Source organism: Spermophilus citellus (genome assembly GCF_964194105.1).
Source record: "Spermophilus citellus genome assembly, chromosome: 8".
In the NCBI taxonomy this organism is placed as follows: domain Eukaryota; kingdom Metazoa; phylum Chordata; class Mammalia; order Rodentia; family Sciuridae; genus Spermophilus; species Spermophilus citellus.
The window spans coordinates 2,248,906-2,268,801 of NC_138189.1; the positions used below are offsets into that span (position 1 = coordinate 2,248,906).

A 19,896-nucleotide genomic window follows, 5' to 3' on the forward strand; every position below is an offset into this window, starting at 1 on the left:
GATGCTTAACAGAAGGATTTGTTAATGACTTGCTCACTTTTTGTGAACTTTATGTTAATTCTTAAGCTTTAGAGTCACATTAGGAGACCTAAACATGTTTATTTCAAGTTGGGAGCCACTGTTCAGAGAGTAACTGGTTTTCTTTCTGAAATACAAATTAACCTATTTTGAACCTAAGTTTTATTTTGTTTTATATCCTTCTTTACATATTGACCAAACGTTAGTACCCTGTTCTCAGAACTATAGCAGTATTTGAAGTAAGGTATACAGTGTTTCCTACAGGAAAAAAACAAAACAAGAGCAGTTAAAGAGATAATTAAACATATATATTTGTGACTTTTTTTTAATACTAAGATTGAACCCCGGGTGTTTACCCCTGAGCTACATCCTCAGAGCTTTTAATTTTTCCTTTTGAGATAGAGTTTCACTAAGTTGCAGAGGCTGGCCTTGAACTTGTGATCCTCCTGCCTCAACCTCTCAAGTCATTGTGGTTACAGGCATGTTCCAGGGTGCCCAGCTATATTTGTGACATTTTAAGTACAAAAGGTAACAAACTAAAAAAGTGTTTTAAAAATCTAGCAGTACATTCCTGAGGGATATTTCACATTCATGCAGTTGATTCCAGTATATAGGGTGGGTACTGTAATGGAGGAGTCTCTTCCTTCTCCTTCCTTCCCTGTGGGGGCCTCTAGGGAATCCCCATCCCTGTGTGTTTCCTTTTGGAGAAGAACAGGGCCTGCAAGTCAGGATTCACTCATCCTTCTGAGTTCTTGAGTTATCTTGGGTGCTAAGTATTTTAATGTTCATCATAACCCACTCTAAATTAATAAATAGAATAGTAGTTAAAAATAATATTTCAAAAATAATACTACTATGTTTCTACTTTCATTGTATCTAGTGAAAATATTAAGATGCAGAATAGCATTTAGTAAATTATAACCATTATATTTGCTTGTTTCCCTTCCCCTTTCTTCTCCCAGAAAAAGATTATAGCAGTCTCTGTGACAAGCAGCCAATAGGAAGACTTCTCTTCAGGCAATTCTGTGATACAAAACCAGATCTTAAGAGTTGCATTGCATTCTTGGTTGCAGTGGTAAGCGATTCATTTCAGGGTTGAACTGCCCAGTCTGGTTTGAAAATTTAAAAACTAGACCTGGACAGTGACACAGAGGTCATGGATAGACTGGTTGTATGGGTGTTGTAGTTATATTCTTAGTACGGAAATCCCTTCTGTATGAGATGATATGCTCATGGAATTACATCCCCAGTGCGGGGGAATTGCACCTGCTCACTGAGTGCTTCTGACCCTTGCTGCCTTCATTTGTGGAAGGTTGACAAGCAAAAGAAGGCCATATGCTTCTTTAGCCAACTGAAGTGTGCCCTTCCTGCCCTCTGTGGTAGACCTGTGGTCCAGACGCATTTGGAAGGGATAATGTCATTGTAAGAAAGATGAGTTGGAGTTTACCAAGCTCTGAGAAGCATCTACCATTCTCTTGTATCCTGTTTGAGATTTATTTTACCTGTGATTTTTTTCCCTAGGTTAAGAGTTTTGTGTTTCTAAGTATTTATGAAGACCACTGGCAAGCCTAGAATTTCAAGACTATGAAGTAACCAACCAATAGAAAATGGGTGCAATTCAGCAGAAAAGCTCTCTTACTTTGTTATTTATACCAAGGTTGTGACCCTTCCTCTCAGCTTTGGCCAGTTCTGGTTATATCAGCAAATATATATCCAGCACTTATTATATACAGAGGGCTGTATTATATCATTGCATTTGTATTCACTTTCTCGCCATAATAGCCTTATAAAAACTTCTTGAAGTTATTTATTTATGACATTTTTCAGAAAAACATTTGAAGCTCTTTTTTTATTTGCTTCCTACCCCTCAAAACTTCCCTAGTCTGTACCTTTCTGGCACTGTTGTTAAAAGAAGACAAAACTGGGGCTGGGGCTGTAGCTCAGTGGTAGAGCACTTGCCTGGCATGTGTGAGGCCCTGGGTTCCATCCTCAGCACCACAGATAGATAGATAGATAGATAGATAGATAGATAGATAGATAGATAGATCCATTGATGACTTAAAAATAGAAAAAAAGAAAAGAAGACAAACTTAGAAAAGTGTCAGTTATTTCTTTTTAAAGGCAGGATTCTGGGCTGGGGATGTGGCTCAAGCGGTAGCGCGCTCGCCTGGCATGCGTGTGGCCCGGATTCGATCCTCAGCACCACATACCAACAAAGATGTTGTGTCCGCCGAGAACTAAAAAATAAATATTAAAAGAAAAAAAAAACTTAAAAAAATTTTTTAAAAAAATAAAGGCAAGATTCTGATGCAGTGAGCCATGCCTTCTTGGTTCAATGAGTGGAAAATGAGTGTAAATTTTCAAGTAATGAGTTATGTTTTCCAAACTGCCTTACTTTAAGAATTTAGGGACCTACAATTTTTATTTCCAGTAAAATGGTAAATTGCATAGTTAAAATTCTATTTTGGGTTTAAATCTTCTGATATTATCATGATACCCATTAGTTACTAGGTAACAGGTTTAATTTTGTTTTTTAATTTTTAAAAAAAAATTTCTGGTAACAATTGTGTAGATTCAGAAAGAGCACCTGATGGTGCTGTTCATGCAGCACTTACTGCTTTGACTATCCTGTGATAGGTGATTACAGGTTTTTGGTGTAGAGACTGCATCTTATCCACCCTGCCCCACAGCACTTGACCCCTTGCTCAGTATTTGTTGAATGAATTAATGGCATCTATAAAAGTTAGGATTCAGCCAGAGAACCAGAGTCATTAGGAGGTAGATTTGAAAAGACTGATTACAAGACATTGGCTTACCACAGTGGATCTGACTAGGAAAGTCCAAAATGTATAGGATGGACCATCAGGAAGGACATGATGTAACTCTCCAGAAATAGGACACAGCTGCTGTCCTTAGGCTGAATTTCTTCAGAGAGGCCTCAGCTCTGCTCTTAGCTCTTTTCAACAGTTTGGGTGAGACCCACGCGGATATGTAGGATAATCTCCCTTATATTGAGTCAACTGAAGTAAGGGAGAAAAATGCTCAATTGCCAGGAAAAGTTCAACTCTGTTCCCTCTCCCAAAACATTGGTATAAATGATTAAACAGCTGCCTAAAGTAGGTGAAGGAGAATTTTGTGTGTGGTTGAAGAAAATAAGAATTAAAAAGCAAAAGTGATTTGTGGAACTGGAGAGTTGAGACTGTGGTCTGCTGGAGAGTCCCTCCCAGAACCTTGTTAGGACTCCCAGCTTCATGTCCAGGATCGAAATCAGAGGAAAGGCATTCTACCTAAACCTTCCCCCAAAGCCTCAGGGACTTGTAATATCAGCTGGAGGCTGTTCACTTCAGAGAATGAAGCAGGTCTGACCAGCAGTATTCCTGGTGAAGTGCTGTGTGCCCTAACAGGAGCTGCGTGTATGAATGCAGGAAGGGGCTGCAAGCTCACGTACATCACCTTTTCCCCAAAGGGACCCCACTTCCTAGAGGGCCACCTACTCAGTACCTCCTGTGGAGTTTCCCCCAGGCCCAAAAGTGGGTTGCAGAGCAAGTAAGTCCCTGGTGATTCCGTGATGCAGAATGTTCAAGAGTCTACTAGCTGAATGAGATTTCAAGATGGCAGAATTAGAGCAGGTTGCTTTCCTAACTACTCTGTGGTGTGAAACCAAGAAAGCAGACAGGCAGCTTCCTCAGCAAGGTGGGTGAATGAAAAAAAGCAGGGGGAGACTTTACTGGAGTTTAATACTTGACACTCAAAGCAGACTGGGGACTCAAGAGGTTGTATATAATAAATTAAGAAATCTCCAGCACCACAGCCACTACTGTAGCTGGAGGTGCCAGCCAGAGTGGTCCTTTCATGAGCACAGTGGAGAGATAAGGGAACTAATGGAACCACATCTTTAGGAGGAGTTAGGCATGTCTGGGTACAGAGTTTGAGATCAAAGACACTGCCTGACTAAACTGAAGGGCACGCTACACAATAGCCTTGCACAGGAAAGAAACCGCATCTCTCCTGGTGGGGTGCAGAGGACAGAAGGAGGAACCATTTTACAGTCGCGATGCTGGGACCAGCAATTGAGGGAGCCAAGTCCTAGCAAATCAAGGCTGGCCCAAAATATAGCCTGGCAAACCCACATTGCACAACGTAGAGTGTGCCTAAGTGACCAGGAGAAAATCAAACGTGGAAACCCACCCAGCTCTATCCCTCCCTCTCTAATCTGACTGCTTGCAGGACTGGCTGGGAGAGATGCACCTGGCCAGGAATTTGAAAGGGCAGGAGAGACTTGAGTTTGGAGACTGAATCTGAGACCAGGAAACTTGACGTCCAAAGGTGGAATCACGCAAGTGGAACCCAGGGTAGATCCTGGAGTGCAGTCTAATAGTGTGGACAGTCTATTCCTGGGCACTGAGGGTGTGCTGATTTAGAATCTCCAGACCCATTGAAATTCGGCAAAGAGCCTGGAGCCTACCTAAACCTAAACCCTGCCTCCAAGAGTTCCGCATACTGGATTGCCTCTCACTCCAGTGCCCTAACAGGAGCTGCGTGTATGAGTCAGGAAGGGGCAAGCATCATACTTCAGACACCCTACCTAAAACTTTTGAGAAGGGAAGCTGAGAATATTTTAGATTCCAACAGAAACAATTCTTTTGACTTGACTTTGATATATATTTTTTTCTTTTCTCTGCTTAATTGTGACCTTTATGGTTCATGGACATTTATACATATTCATATTTTTTTCTTTTCTCATTTCTAGCATTTTTGAAACCAGTTATTTTTCATGGATCAGTTTTTTGAGGACTAAGAAGTTTGATTAGTATATTTCAGTTTTGTTTTATATTAATTTTTAATTTTTCAATTTTTTACTTTATATATTTTTCCTCTCACTTGTTTCCCATGATTCTCTCTTTTCTTCTGCTAACAGCCAATCTCTGTTGTTCTCTCCTTCATGCTTCCTTCAATTTTTCTACTTCTATTTTCTCTTCTTCTCCCTCATAATCATCACATCCTATATTACTTCTGTTCTCTCCCTGTTCACCATTTGAAATTGTAAACCATTTTGCAAACTTACTGTTTTTATTGATGGCAGTAATGTCATTTCTGTTCATTGTGACAACATTGTAGATGTCATAGTAGGAATGTTTGGTTTAATGTTATGTATATTGTTTGCATTGGTTGTTATTATTATTTGTCACCCCCTAAACAGTGAGATACTGAAAACCTTCAGGTACACTGTAAGTCCACAGGGTAGGAATTCTACTGCTTCAGATCCATGTTATTAGATGGTTAGACATACAAACAACATGAAAAAACAAAGGAATGAATCTTACCATACAAACCAAGAGACTTCAATAAAAGAATCCATTGCAACCACAGTGGAAGAAATGTCAAGAGAAGGAGTTTGGAATGTAAGGTGAGGGATGATATAAGGAGTGATATCCAAGAGAAAATACAAGAAGTGAAAGATCACTTAAATAAAGAGAGTCTGAAAAAAAAATCAAGTAGAAATCCTCAAAATGAAGGAATCAGTAAACCAGGTTAGAAATTTAATAGAAAGCATCACCAACAGATTATACCACTTGAAGACAGTTTCAGGCAATGAAGACAAAATATATAATCATGAAAATAATGTTGACCATGGAGAAAAGAGGTTAAGAAACTGTGAACAGAACTTCCAAGAAATATGGGATAATCTGAAAAGACCAAATTTAAGATTTATTGGGATGAAGGCTCATAGATACAAACCAAAGGAATGCACAACTTTTTCAATGAAATCAAATCAGAAAATTTCCCAAACCTAAAGAATGAAAAAAAAAAATCAGATAATGCAGGATGTTTATAGGACTCCAAATACACAGAATTACAACAGATCCACACCAAGGCACATTATTATTGAAAATACCTAACATACAGAATTAGGATAGAATTTTAAAGGCTACCAGAGAAAAATGAAAAGTCATATTTAGAGGCAAACCAATCCAGATCTGAGCTGATTTCTCAACCCAGACACTCAAAGCTAGGAGGTCGTGGAATAATATATATCAAGCTCTGAAAGAAAATGGATAATAGCCAAGAATACTATAGCCAGCAAAATTAAACTTCAGAATTGACGATTAAATAAAAACCTTCCATGTTAAATAAATGTTAAAAGAATTCACAACTAGGGCTGGGGTCCTAGCTCAGTGGTAGAGCACTCGCCTAGCATGTGTGAGGCCTTGGATTCGATCCTCAGCACCACATAAAAATGAATAAATAAAGGTATTGTATTCAACTAAAAAATAAAATATTAAAAAATCTGCAAGAGACTCACTTCATAGGCAAAGACATCCACAGACTGAAGGTAAAAGAATGGGAAAAAAACATTTCACTCACATGGATCTTGTAAACAAGCAGGAGTATCTATCCTCAGATAAAGTGGACTTCAAGTCGTAGTTGATTGGAAGGGTCAAAGAAGGCCATTTCATACTGCTTACGGGAATTATACATTGAGAAGATATAATAATTGTAAATATTTTTGCCCCAAACAATGGAGCATATACATACATCAAACCCCTCTCAATTTCAAGAATCAAAGAGCTCAAAATCCAATAATAAAGGGTGACTTTAACATACTTCTCTCATCACTGGATGCATCATTTAAACAAAAACTAAATTAAGAAGCTATAGAACTAAAAATATACTAGCTGAAGAACTCCTGCCATGGTGAGCTTTTTGTACTTGAAGAGCACCTGCTCACATAAATAGAGCCAGCCCTGAGCAGCTTGTCCCTCCCACCAGCCTCTGCCTCGTAGAGCTATTGGGATGTTCAGGCTAGATTGTTCTCTGGTAAGGGGTTAAGCCTCACACAGGATACAATTTAGTTCCATCCCCATTTTGGGGGGAGGGTACTGGGGATTGATTGAACTCAGGGGCACTGGACTCCGGAGCCACAGCCCAGCCCTATTCTGTATTGTATTTAGAGACAGGGTCTCACTGAGTTGCTTAGTGCCTTGCCATTGCTGAGGCTGGCTTTGAACTTGCAATCCTCCTGTCTCAGCCTCCTGAGCCACTAGGATCATAGGAATGCGCCACCATGCCCGGCTCTATTCCCATTTTTTAAGGACACACCAAGCTTGGAAAGTCCTCCAGAGTTTTCAGAAGCTAGATGATGAAGTGATTTCTTTTTCTCTAACATCAGCTGGATGGCATTATGTGCTCTATGGTCCCTCCCCTGACTCCTGGTGAAGGGGATGCTTGCTTTGGTATCACCATTTCTGACTCCCCTGGGAGCTGTGGAGACAGCTTTTCAAGGGGCTCTTAGAAATTTCTAAAATGTTATTGTCTAGTCCATATTTATTTAGCTACAATGAATGGGTTGAAATATAATAGATCTTAGAGAGTATTATGAAGCGTGTTGCTCTACTACTTTATTAACCCCCTTTTAAAAATGACGTTTTAAAGCTGGGAGTATAGCTCAGTGATAGAGCATATGCTTAGCATGTGCAAGGCTCTGGATTATATCCCTAGTGCCCCCCAAAATAATAATTGACAGTTTCACTCCCTCCTGACCCTTAGACTCCCAAAGAATAGCTAGAGATACTTGATCAGTAGAACTGCTGTCTGTTTCTGAGGGTATCAAGTCAATTCCATAAGTCAGAATTTGAAATATGAAAATATTATAACGAAGCACAACTTACATTTTTCTTTTCTCCTGTCTCTCTAATCAGACAGAGTATGAAGTTGCCATTGAGGAGGAACGAAGAGACTGTGGACTATCAATCTTAGAGAGATTCTTCAATAATGAGGTGTTTTCTTCATTAGAATAAATATTTATAAATAACTTACTTAAATAATGAAAGTGCATAACTATTTTTACTTTGATATTACAAATATGTTAAATGTTTTAATTTCTTTCAAATCTTCCTTTTCTGTGGTTTTGTTTGAGTAATGCATTAACAGTTAAATCCCTTAAAAAATGATTCAACAAATTGAAACTTTGTTTCTTCAACCAGAATGTAGAAGTAGAGTTTTATTTGCTTCTCTGGAGTACAAATAACATTTTTTCCTAAAAGCCTTAACAGATCTTAGTTTTTATTCTTTTTGACTCAATGTTATGGTTTGGATGTGAGGTGTCTCCCAAAAGCTCACGTGTGAGACACTGCGAGAGGGTTTAGAGGAGAAATGGTTCGGTTTTGAGAGCCTTAACTCAGTCGATGAATTAATCACCTGGTGGGATTGATGAAGTGGTAATGGAAGGCAAGTGGGGTGTGGATGGAGGACTGAGGCACTGAGGGTGGCTTTGGGGCGGGTGTTTCTATCTGGTGAATGGAGTCTCTCTGCTTCCTGATCATCATGTGAACTGCTTCCCTCTGCCACTCTCTTCTGCCATGTTGTTCACACTCACCTTGAGCCTCAAGGAATGGAGCTGCTGTCTCTGGATTGAGACCTCTGAAACTGTGAGCCCCCAAATAAACTTTTCTTCTTTTATTCTGGTTGAGTCTTTTAGTCCCAGCAGGAAAAAACTGACTAAAACAACTCACAATATTCTCTTTTTTTAAATTTGGGTTTGTGGTACTGGGGATTGAACCCAGGGAGGCTCTACCATTGACTACATCCCCAGCCCCACACCCACTTTTTAAATTTTGAGAGTGGGGCCGAGGTTGTGGCTCAGTGGTATGTAGCTTGCCTAGCATGCATGAGGCACTGGGTTCGATCCCCGGAACCACGTAAAAATAAAATAAAGGTTAAAAAAATTATTTAAAAAAAATTTTTTTTGAGATGTGGTCTCACTAAATTGCCCAGGCTGAGCTTGAACTTGTGATCCTCTTGCCTCAGCCTCCCTGATAGTTGGGATTACAGGCATGGGCTGCTGTGCTAGCCTGACTTGCCAAGTTCCTGTTTCCTTTCCTGTGGCTTCTGTTTTGTAGGCTGTTAGAAGTCCTAGATTCTGGAAGGAAAACAGTAATGACATTTCATGAACACTCTAAGTCTTGCAAATGTGACAAATTATAATGAATTTATAGATATATAGGTTGGGAAATCCAATATCAAGGTACCAGAATCTGGCAGTGGCCTTACTGTGGCATCACATGGCAGAAAGGCAAAGAGAGCAAATGCAGAAAGGGATGCACCTACTTACCAGAGAGCATTAATCCATCCAGGAGCTGCATACCTCTTAAAGGTCCCATGTCCCAGTACTGTCACAATGGCACTTAAGTTTCACCATGAGTTTTGTAGAGGTTGGACATTCAAACCATAGCACTTGATGGTAGTGAGAGATGTTCATACACCATTTCTCTTCCTTTATTTACCATCAGCCTAGGAACTGCCACACTCTTCCTCGTCTCCACCTGATGCCTTGCCCTTGTACTTGGTCATCATTGTAGTTGGTCTTTACTGATCTTTTCTTTAACAACAATAAGAACAAAATCTATTGATTTTACATACTAAAAATGGGAACTTCTTAAGGTCATTTATTCAAATTTCAGAAACCTAGAATATGTAAAATACCAAACGTAAGAACACTGTGTGTTTTCGTTCTTGTATCCTGTCACTCATTCTTAGTTTTCTTAGTTTTCATATCAAGTTTCTCAGATATTAAAATTCATCCAGGTTTGAATGTACAATTAAAAGGAATCATGACAAAAACCAGTTGGATTTTGTTGGGAATACAAAATTGGTTCAATAGCCAAAAATGATCTTCTCCTCTGGTATATTGTATTATCGTTACAGGTATTGTGATAGACACAGAAAAAGCATTTGACAAAATCTGTATTCTTTGGTAATAAAAGTATTCAACAAACTAGGAATGGAATGGAACTTTCTTGGCCTGGTAAAGGATATCTGTGAAATACCCTCAGCTAACGTATTACTTCAGGGTGACAGACCGTATGCTCTAGGGCTGGGGCTGGGGCTCAGTGGTAGAGTGTTTGCCTTGAATGTGTGAGGTACTGGGTTCGATCCTCAGTACCACATAAAAATAAATAAATAAAATAAAGATATTGTGTCCATCTACAATTTAAAAAATTTTAAAAAGACCAGGTGTTCTACTCTAAGATTAGGAACAAGATGAGCTTGCCAGTTCTCACCACGTCTATTGAATGAAGCTGTGACAGGATATCCCATTTGTACACACATAAAGAAAAAATACTAGAGCTAATAAATGAGTTTGTAATGATGGCAGGATACTAGACCACTGTCCAAAATTCTACTGTATTCTTGTACACAGCAATTAAAATCCCAAAAACTAAATTAAGAAATTCCATTTATATTTTCATCAAAAATATTTAAGAATAAATATAACAAAATGAAATATTTGCTTACTAAAACCACAAATCATTGAAAAATTACAGAAGATCTAAATGAATGGATAAATATTCCATGTTCATGGATCAAAAGTCTTAATGTTGTTAATATGGCAATATTCTCCAAATGGATTTACAGGTTTGAAAGAATGATCAAGGCTTGTTGGTTGGTGGTATTGGGTGGGAGAGGTTTGGCCTCTATGGTGGATGAGAGGGAAAGGACAGCATATCCCGCCACTTTAACCCCTTCGTGTATAAAGGAGCTACCATCTGAGAACCAGAGGAGGTCCAAAGAGGGCAGGGGTCCCTCAGAAATGGTGATAGGGCAGGGTAAAATTGTCTCTAATACCTCCAGGCATTTGTGGACAGGATCTTGTGAGGGAGAAGATGGGAGGAGGAAGGCAGCGTTTAATGAAGAACAGGACTGAAAAGAGATGGAGGGATTTTCAAGGATTGAGACAAGGAGGGATAGAACCCTGGAAGGAGGAAGTGACTGTAGCCCCTTGTAAGTGAGGAAATCCTTTAGATGGTGAGGAGATGAGATGGTTAGCAGGGAGCCAAAGCTATTTTCTGAAGGTCATGGGCCGCTGCTAGGGCTCTGAGGCATGGGGGCCAGCCCTGATGGTGGGGTCAAGCTGTTTGGATAGCTAGGCCACTGGTGCAAATGTGGGCCATGTTCCTGACCCAGAACGCCCAGACTTTGCCCCTGTTTTTCATGTACATAGAGGGTGAAGGGTCGGGAGAGGTCCAGGAGATGCAGGCGGGTGCCCGGAGGAGGGCCTTTTAAGGATTGTAAAGGGCTTCCCTACCACTGAGGGTAGGAGTTCATCTTGGGGGCCCTTGGCCAAATTATATAGCGGCCTGGCGAGGAGGGAGAAATTAGGAATCCAGGCCCTGAAGTACCCAGCCAGACCCAAGAAGGAGAGTCATCTTTGGTCTTTAGTGTCTTTAGACCCAATAAGCTGTTTTTTGTCTACTGTAATGGCCTTTTTCCCTTGAGAGATAGAGAACCCTAGATAGTGACCTCTTTACATGCTGTTTGGGCCTTTTGTGGAGAGGCCCGATATCCCTTTAAGGCCAAGAAATTAAGTAGGAGAACTGTGTCATCTGTTGAGTGCCCTTTGGACGGGCTACAGAGGAGAAGATCATCAACATATTGCAAGAGGTGGATTTGGGGCACTGGGGGTGAAAAGATTGGAGGTCGGAGGCCAAGGTTTGTCCAAAGAGGTGTGGACTATCTCGAAATCCCTGAGGAAGGACAGTCCAGGTTAGTTGTGGAGAATGTCTGGTGGTGGGATCTGTCCAGGTAAAGGCAAAAAGATCTTGTGATTCGGGGGCAAGGGGAATGGAGAAGAAAGCATCCTTTAAATCTTTGACCAAGAAGTGGGTGGCAGTGTGAGGGATCCGAGACAGCAGGGTGTATGGGTTGGGAACCAAAGGATGTATGGGCCTAACGGAGGTGTTGATGAGTCATAAGTCCTGAACTAAGCTATAGGACCCGTTGGGCTTTCTTCCGCTAGTATGGGAGTATTGTAAGGGGAATGAGCAGGACGGAGGTACCCCTTGCTAAGAAGGTCCTGAATAATAGGTTGTAGGCCCAGAAGAGCTTTTGTAGACAGGGGATATTGAGCCTGATTGGGGAAGGTGTTAGGATCTTTGAGATGAATGTTAACTGGTGGGCAGGAAACCGTGGAGAGGGTGTGGGTATCCCATACAGTTGGGTCAACCAGGTTCGTAGGGAAGGGATCCTTTTTCATGTCAATCTCACAAGTGGAGCAGAATGGCCAGTCTTCTGCCAAAAGGGCCAGAAAAGATGAACAGGCCGATTCTGGGGCCTGACTGATGCCAGGAGCCTGGATGTGATTGTTGTATTAAATTTAGAAAGAATATCTCGGCCGAGCAAAGGAGCTGGACATTGGGGCATAACTACGAACGTCTGAGAGAATGGGAAGTTGTCTATGGAACAGAGTAATAGGGGAATCTTTTTTGGATAGATGGTCCTTCCTCCTACCCCGACAATAGGAGAGGTGGACGGCACTGTTTGCCCCCAGAATTCTGTCAGGACTGAGAAGGTAGCCCTGGTGTCAAGGAGAAAGTCAACCTTGCGCCCATCCACCTGAGTCCACACCCTGGGTTCTTGTTTATTAATCGTTACAGCCGGCCAGGGACAAGGACCCAAGGCTCCGTCAATCTTTGATTGCTATGCCCAGGAGGTCAGAGGGTTCCCTGGCTATAGGCTTCCTACGGAATCTAGGACAGTCAGAACCCCACTGACCTTGTTCTTTCAAGGTTCAGTATAACCCCTATCAAAATTCTAGCTGCCTATTTTGTAGAAATTAGGAAGCTGATTTTTTTAAAAAATTTTGAATTCATATGAACATTCAAAGGACACAGAATAGTTTTAATATTCTTGAAAAAAACGGGAGTCACACTTTTTAATTTCAAAACTTAATGCAGAGCTACAATAATCAAGACAATGTGGTACTTAGATAAGAATAGACATACAAGTCAATGGCATAGAATTGAAGGTCCAGAAATAAATCTATACATTTACAGTCACTGGGCTTCTGATATGGGTGCCAAGACAGTTCAGTGAGCAGAAGAGTCTTTTCAACAATTGAATCCAGAACAACTGGATATTATTGAAAATGAGGTTGGACCCTTACCTCAAACCATAAATAATTAATGCCATATAGATAAAGATCTAAATGTAAGAACTAAAAATTATACAGCTTTCTAATATTCAGGTATATTAAGGACTCTTACAACTCAACAATAAAAACACAACCCATTTCAATTAAAGCTCGAGAAGTCCTACTTGGCTGTGTGCAGCCTCGGACCAGTTGCACTGCACGGTAACTTGCTGTGTTATGCGTTAGCTTACCTTATCTCTCTGCTCCTCGATTTGGGAGGCATGGCTGTTCCTTTTTTTGGGAATGAATATCTATTAATGTAAAGCGTTTCTAAGATCAAAAATAGTCTTTATTTGAAGTTAAGCATTGAACAGTCTTTTTTTATTTGTTCTTAGTTGTATACAACAGATGAATGCATTTTAATTCATCATACACAAATGGAGCACAACATTTCAATTCTCTAGTTGTACATGGTGTAGAGTCACACCATTTGTGCATCATACATGTACCTAGGGTAATAATGTCCATCTCCTTTGCTGTCTTTCCTACCCTCATAAACCCTCCTCAGCCTCCCCTTTGCCCTATCCAAAGAACCTCCATTCTTCCCATGCCCTGCCCCCTATCATAGATCAGCATCCACTAATCAGAGAAAACATCCAGCCTTTAGGGTTTGGGGATTGGCTTACTTCGCTTAATATAATGTTCTCCAGCTCCATCCATTTACCTGCAAATGCCACCATATTATTCTCTTTTAATGCTGAGTAATATTCCACTGTGTATATATACCAAGTTTCTTTATCCATTCATCTATTGAAGGGCATCTAGGTTGGTTCCACAATTTAGCTATTGTGACTTGTGCTGCTATAAACATTGATGTGGCTGTGTCCCTGTAGTATGCTGTTTTTAAGTCCTTTGGGTATAGACTGAGGAGTGGAATAGCTGGGTCAAATGGTGGTTCCACTCCAACAAGTTTTCCAAGGAATCTCCATACTGCATTCCAGATTGGCTGCACCAGTTTGCAGTCCCACCAGCAATGTATGAGTATGCCTTTCTCCCCACATCCTCACCAACACTTATTATCGCTTGTATTCTTGATAGCTGCCATTCTGACTGGGGTGAGATGATACCTTAGAGTACTTTTGATTTGCATTTCTCTGATTACTAAAGATATTGAATATTTTTTCATTATTGATTGCAGGTGTGTCTTCTTCTGAGAAGTGTCTGTTCAGTTCCTTAGCCTATTTATTGATTGGGTTGTTTGGGGGGTATTAAGTCTTTTGAGTTCTTTATATATCCTGGAGATTAGTGCACCATCTGGTGTGCGTGTGGCAAAAACCTGCTCCCACACTGTAGGCTCTCTGTTCAGCTCAATGATGTTTGTTTTGCTGAGAAGAAGTTTTTTAGTTTGAATCCATCCCATTTATTAATTTTTGATTTTATTTCTTGTGCTTTAAGAGTCTTGTTAAGGAAGTCGGGGCCTAATCCGACGTGATGGAGATTTGAGCCTGTTTTTTCTTCTATTGGGTGCAGGTTCTCTAGTCTCTGGTCTTCTATTATGTGCAGGTTCTCTGGTAATAATGTTCAGGTCCTCGATCCACTTTGAGTTGAGTTTTGTGCATGGTGAGAGACAGGTTTAATTTCATTTCACTGCATTTGGATTTCCAGTTTCTGAGCACCATTTGTTGAAGAGGCTATCCTTTCTCCAGTGTATGTTTTTGGTGCCTTTGTCTAGTATGAGATAACTGTATTTATGTGGGTTTAAAATTTTATATTAAGGGACTGGGGTTGTAGCTCAGTGGTAGATCATTTGCCTTGCATGTGTGAGGCACTGGGTTCAAAACATAGCACCACATAAAAATAAATAAATAAAGATATCTATTATTTAAAGACTCTATATTAATGTTTAAAAAATAAAAAAGGACTGAGGATACAGCTCAGAGTGCCCCTAGGTTCAATTCTAGTACCACAAAAAACAAAAAGATATTAGTGATCCTTTCTGAGCTGGTGAGGTGCCATGCTCCTGTAGCTCTAGCTATTTGAGAGGCCAGGTAGGAGGATCGCTTGAGTCTCTAAACTTGAGGCCAGCTTGGGCAACATAGCAAAACCCTGATATCATCACCCCTCTGCTTGCTGTCTTCTGTCATTTTGACTACCATGGTCATCTTACATATGAAATCATAAGTGTTAGCCTTTTCGTCACTTATTTGACTGAGCAGGATTTTGTCAAGATTCATCATATTGGGGGCTGGGGATGTGGCTCAAGCGGTGGCGCGCTCGCCTGGCATGCGTGTGGCCTGGGTTCGATCCTCAGCACCACATACCAACAAAGATGTTGTGTCCGCCGAGAACTAAAAAATAAATATTAAAAATTCTCTCTCTCTCTCTCCCCCTCTCTCTCTCCCCCTCTCCCCTCTCTCACTCTCTCTTTAAAAAAAAAAAAAAAGATTCATCATATTGTAGCATGTGTCAGAATGCTCTTTCTTGGTGTGGTCCTGGGCGTTGAGCCCAGGCCCTCATGCATACTCAGCAAGAGTTCTGCCACTGAGCTATAGCCCAACGTTTGAAAGTCCTTCCTTTTTAAGGCTGCATGCATATGCCACATTTTATTCATCCATTTGTGGAAACCTGGATTGTTTCCACCTTGGGCTAATGTGAGTAATGCATATTCTTCTTCAAGGCTCTGCTTTCCATTCTGAATTTTTGTCTTAGGGGCTGGGGATTGAACCCAGGTTCTCACGCTGATGAGGTAAGTGCCTGCCACTGAGCTGCACCCCCTAGCCCTCATTCTGGACATATCTGGAGTGCAGAGGAATGGGTCTAGAAAGATAGGCAGCAGGCTGAACTCTGGAGAGCAGGACTGGGGTGGGGGATTTGTTACTGCATACATTTTATGTTTTCATTTTTTAATAGTAGGCTTTTAGGTTCTTCTTACAATAGGTCAACTGTGAAATTACTAATTGTTATGTGTTTGTTTTGTGCTATATTGAGAAGAAAGAAGCCCTTTTACCAGAAATACCTCCAGATATTGTGAGGCATTGTAGATGGAGTCTGAAACAGAACCCCTCCAAAGATGTCTTTGAGGAATGCACTAGGTAAGAGTATTTTCCAAATTAAAATGACCACTTTCCCTAGAAGGAATGACTGTGGGGTGATGATGACATGTATGTGAGTGGTCATGTGATGGAGACTGTGTCCTAGCAGCCCTGGGATAGCTCTGGACATCTCTGCACTGCCTTGAAGAATGCCATCTCATTTTGTGTAAGCACACTTGATGGTATTCAGATGATGATGAAATAACATTTATCAGAGTGTGGGCGCATTGCTAAGTGACTCATGACCACTTTTAAGATCTTTTCCTATGTATTTTTAATGCCCAAAGAGTTTTCAAAACCTTATCTTACATCGGTCTTACATTGATGTTGCAAGTGGGCACCAAAACTCAGGGAGTTGAATTTGCTCATTTATTCATTCAACAAATAATTTATTGAGGGCATCTATTACTAAGGTCTACTCTAAGTAAAAATTTTATTATTTCTATAACGAAATTGTAAATAAAATCTAAGAGGCATGACTAATCTCATAAAATTTCTTCAAGAAGCTTAGGGGTTGGGGATGTGGCCCAGTGGTAGAGCACTTGCTAAGCATGTATGAGGCCCTGGGTTCAGGCACCACAACCAACAACAAATAATAACAACCATGAGAAAGAAAGGAAAAAAGAAATGTGTAGCCTAAAATAATTTATTGGGTACTTTATATTCAGTTTCAGATGTGTCACATAATAACATTTTCTACCAAATGACTATAATCATTCTGATATTTGCTTGCTTTAGTGTTGTGGCTCTTTTTTTTTTTTTTTCCAAGTCCTGGGGAATGAATCCAGAGGCACTTTACCACTGAGCCTCTTTTTAAATTTCTTTTCTTTCAAGATGGATCTGAGTTGCTCAGACTAGCCTCAAACTTGCCATCCTCCTGGCTCAGCCTCCCAAGTAGCTGGGCTTACAGGAGTATGCACTGACTCCGGCCCACTTTAGTCTTATTTACAAAAGGTTTGAATTTTGTAAATTGTGCATGAAACACATACATGCACACACCTTGAATGCATTTTAAACTCTTGTCTTAACTAATAGTATATTTTTTATTGTTATTATTTTTCCTATGTCCATGTATGCAAGAAAAAAATGACTTAAGATGGGAGGGTAAAGTGATTTCATGTCTTTTAAATTCTTCCTATTTTCAGTGATAGCACTGGAATTCATTGTGAATTTCTGTAATAGCAATTGTATACTGAATTGTGTATAATGATGGACCGTTCCATATTCTGTGTTAGTGTACTGAGACATAGATGTTTTCATGTTTTTACACAACAAATGTATATAATTTCATGAACTCTTTTTCTAGAGTTGTCCATAACTATTTGAGTAAAGATCCATTTGAAGAATATCAAGAAAGCCCTTATTTTTCCCAATTTCTGCAATGGAAATGGCTAGAAAGGTATGTTTTAATTTAAAACTCAATAGAAACAAGTAGTTACTTCTAATAATGCGTACTGATTGAGGTCTACTTTTCTATCTGTCAAAACACTACTGTAAATTCTGAGTTATATATGGCATTTTTATACAGAAATTATTAACAGGTATAGTATTACATAATTTCTTTTGAGTCAATGAACTCTAGTTTCACTTTTTAAAGTAGCAGTCCTGTTGGTACAGTGGTTAGAAAATAAAACATCCTAGACTTATAATAATATAATATGCTGGTTGAAACTGCAATCTAGGCTCCTGCTCAGCCTCTTGCTAGCTGTGACCTCAGGCAAGTAACTTAACCATTGTGAGCTTCAGGTCCTATAAAGGAGATAATTCCGGAACTTGCCCTGTTGGGCTATTGTTAGAATCATCTGGGAAATGCATGTGAAATGTTTAGCCCAGTTTGGGCACACAGAATTAGTGCCCTGACAGTGCTATTATGATCACTGTTATTGTTACTGAGATTATTGTTGACTGATTAATTTTCCAGTTGCAGTTCACATGCTTCTTTTGGAACATTGGGTATAAATGTTTTTGAGGTTCTTTATTCAGAGGACAATGTGCTATGTTTATGCATTTTCCCTAGCAGCTCTCTGGCAGGTTCAGAGGTATGCCTGAGATAGTGCCATGAGTTTAAACATGAGTATTTCCTAGTGTGGGCTGCTTGCAGACCTGTCTTCAGTTAGAAAGGATGACTGGACTGCTCTGCATCTTGCATTAGTGTTTTCAACAAATCTGAATTACACTTGTCTCTATGAATGCAGTTCCCAAGAAGGAGCGCCTCAGTGCTGAAGCCCTGATGCCTTGGTTCTGGGCTTTCCTGGGGAGCACAGTTGGTCACCAAATATGACTGGCCTGGGAGCTGCTAGGCTTCTGTGTTTTAAAATAACATCATGTATGATATAAGACCTGAAACCTTTTTTTTAATTGATTAGGCAACCAGTAACAAAGAAGACTTTTAGACATTACAGAGTTCTAGGAAAAGGTGGATTTGGAGAGGTGAGTGATATGGGCCAGTTATGAGCAGTACTTTTGTTCTAGACAGGTGGGCAACCAGGTCATTGGAAGACAGGAGCTTCAGGTAAGATGTCAACTTTACCACTATATTTATTTCCTTGCTGTGTGTTTTGGGAATTGGTTAACCAATCCTGAGAATGGAGATAAAAAATTTTGAGCAAAAAATACTTTGCTATAAGCTTTTAAAAAATCCCTCACCTTTTTGACTTTCTATTTTTAAAGGAAGCTGTTTTCCTGTGCTTAATTTTCAAGTTGAGGCAGTTTGTCCAAATTGAAAGATAATTATTTATATAATGTCAATTTTTTATTATTCTATTTCTATAAATTAGTAGTAGCCCTAAAATTCAGATAATTCAGAGTACTTTTTTTTTTTTTTAAGAAGTGTGGTGTCACTCTATTGTCTGCTGTCCACAAATTCATGGGCTCAATTGATCCTTCTGCCTCAGCCTCTCTAGTAGCTGGGACTCTAGGTACCAGCCACCTCACCTGGCCAGAGTACATCATTAAATACTTAGTTAACTCATCTGTTTCAAAGGTGACATGTGCCAGTTATGAAAAGTACCACTGGTGACACTGTTGAATGTGAGCACTTTCAGTCAGGAGTAGGGAGAGGCATCAGGGAACTAACCCTGTGTATTCAAGTCAGAAGTAGGTCACACTGTCCACATGTGATATCAACCATGCATGCTCCCAAATTTCAGAATAAGGCAAAAGCCACCAGCACTGCCTTTAAATTATTCAGGGAGCTGACCCAAGAGTGAGGCACTACAGTGAGGTGTTGCATATTTGCATTTTGATACTCAGTGAGAAACTGGCTGGCACAGTCATCCCTCCCGCCTTGAACTTCTTTTTTTTAATAAATATTTATTTATTTATGTATCTTTAGTTTTAGGTGGATACATTAGTTTGTTTTTATGTGCTTCATGCATGCTAGGTGAGCACTCTACCACTGAGCCACCACCCCTGCCCCCAGCCTTGAACTTCTTAACTTAAAAAAGTTAAGAATCTTCTTTTTTTTTTTAAAGAGATAGAGAGAGAATTTTTTTAATATTTATTTTTTATTTTTCGGTGGACACAACATCTTTCTTTGTATGTGGTGCTGAGGATCGAACCCAGGCCGCACGAATGCCAGGCATGCCAGGCGAGCACACTACCGCTTGAGCCACATCCCCAGCCCAAGAATCTTCTTAATTTTGTATTTTAAAATATAAAAAGCAAAATAGATATATGGGGACATATTTAAACTAAACAGATTAACATGCCACACATGAACAAGTTCCATATAAAAACATGGCATTACATTCACTTGACTGGGCAGCCTCTCACCATGAGAAGCTAGGATAAGAGATGAAGAACCAATTTGAAAGCTCAGTGTATCTTAGGCTGTTGCAGGAAACAGACTGTTCAAGAAGCGGCAAGCAGCTGGAA

The 19,896-nt window shown here is 40.0% G+C and overlaps 1 protein-coding gene across 17 annotated transcripts in view; it reads left to right on the top strand.

Moving 5' to 3' along the window:
• GRK4 (G protein-coupled receptor kinase 4) overlaps nt 1–19,896 on the top strand; it is a 73,093-nt gene that overhangs the window by 15,796 nt on the left and 37,401 nt on the right. For 4 of the 17 annotated variants that reach the window (XM_081303836.1, XM_081303850.1, XM_081303849.1 and 1 more), the window contains 6 exons: nt 7,719–7,796; nt 8,409–8,447; nt 15,638–15,674; nt 15,917–16,020; nt 17,327–17,419; nt 18,387–18,450. In XM_081303836.1, coding sequence (XP_081159962.1) covers nt 7,792–7,796; nt 8,409–8,447; nt 15,638–15,674; nt 15,917–16,020; nt 17,327–17,419; nt 18,387–18,450 — 342 coding nt within the window. In that variant the 5' untranslated portion in view covers nt 7,719–7,791. Of the gene's footprint in view, nt 1–980; nt 1,094–7,718; nt 7,797–8,408; nt 8,448–15,637; nt 15,675–15,916; nt 16,021–17,326; nt 17,420–18,386; nt 18,451–18,492; nt 18,533–19,896 lie in introns of all 17 variants that reach the window. The other 13 variants (XM_081303847.1, XM_081303835.1, XM_081303846.1 and 10 more) reach the window with 8 other exon arrangements.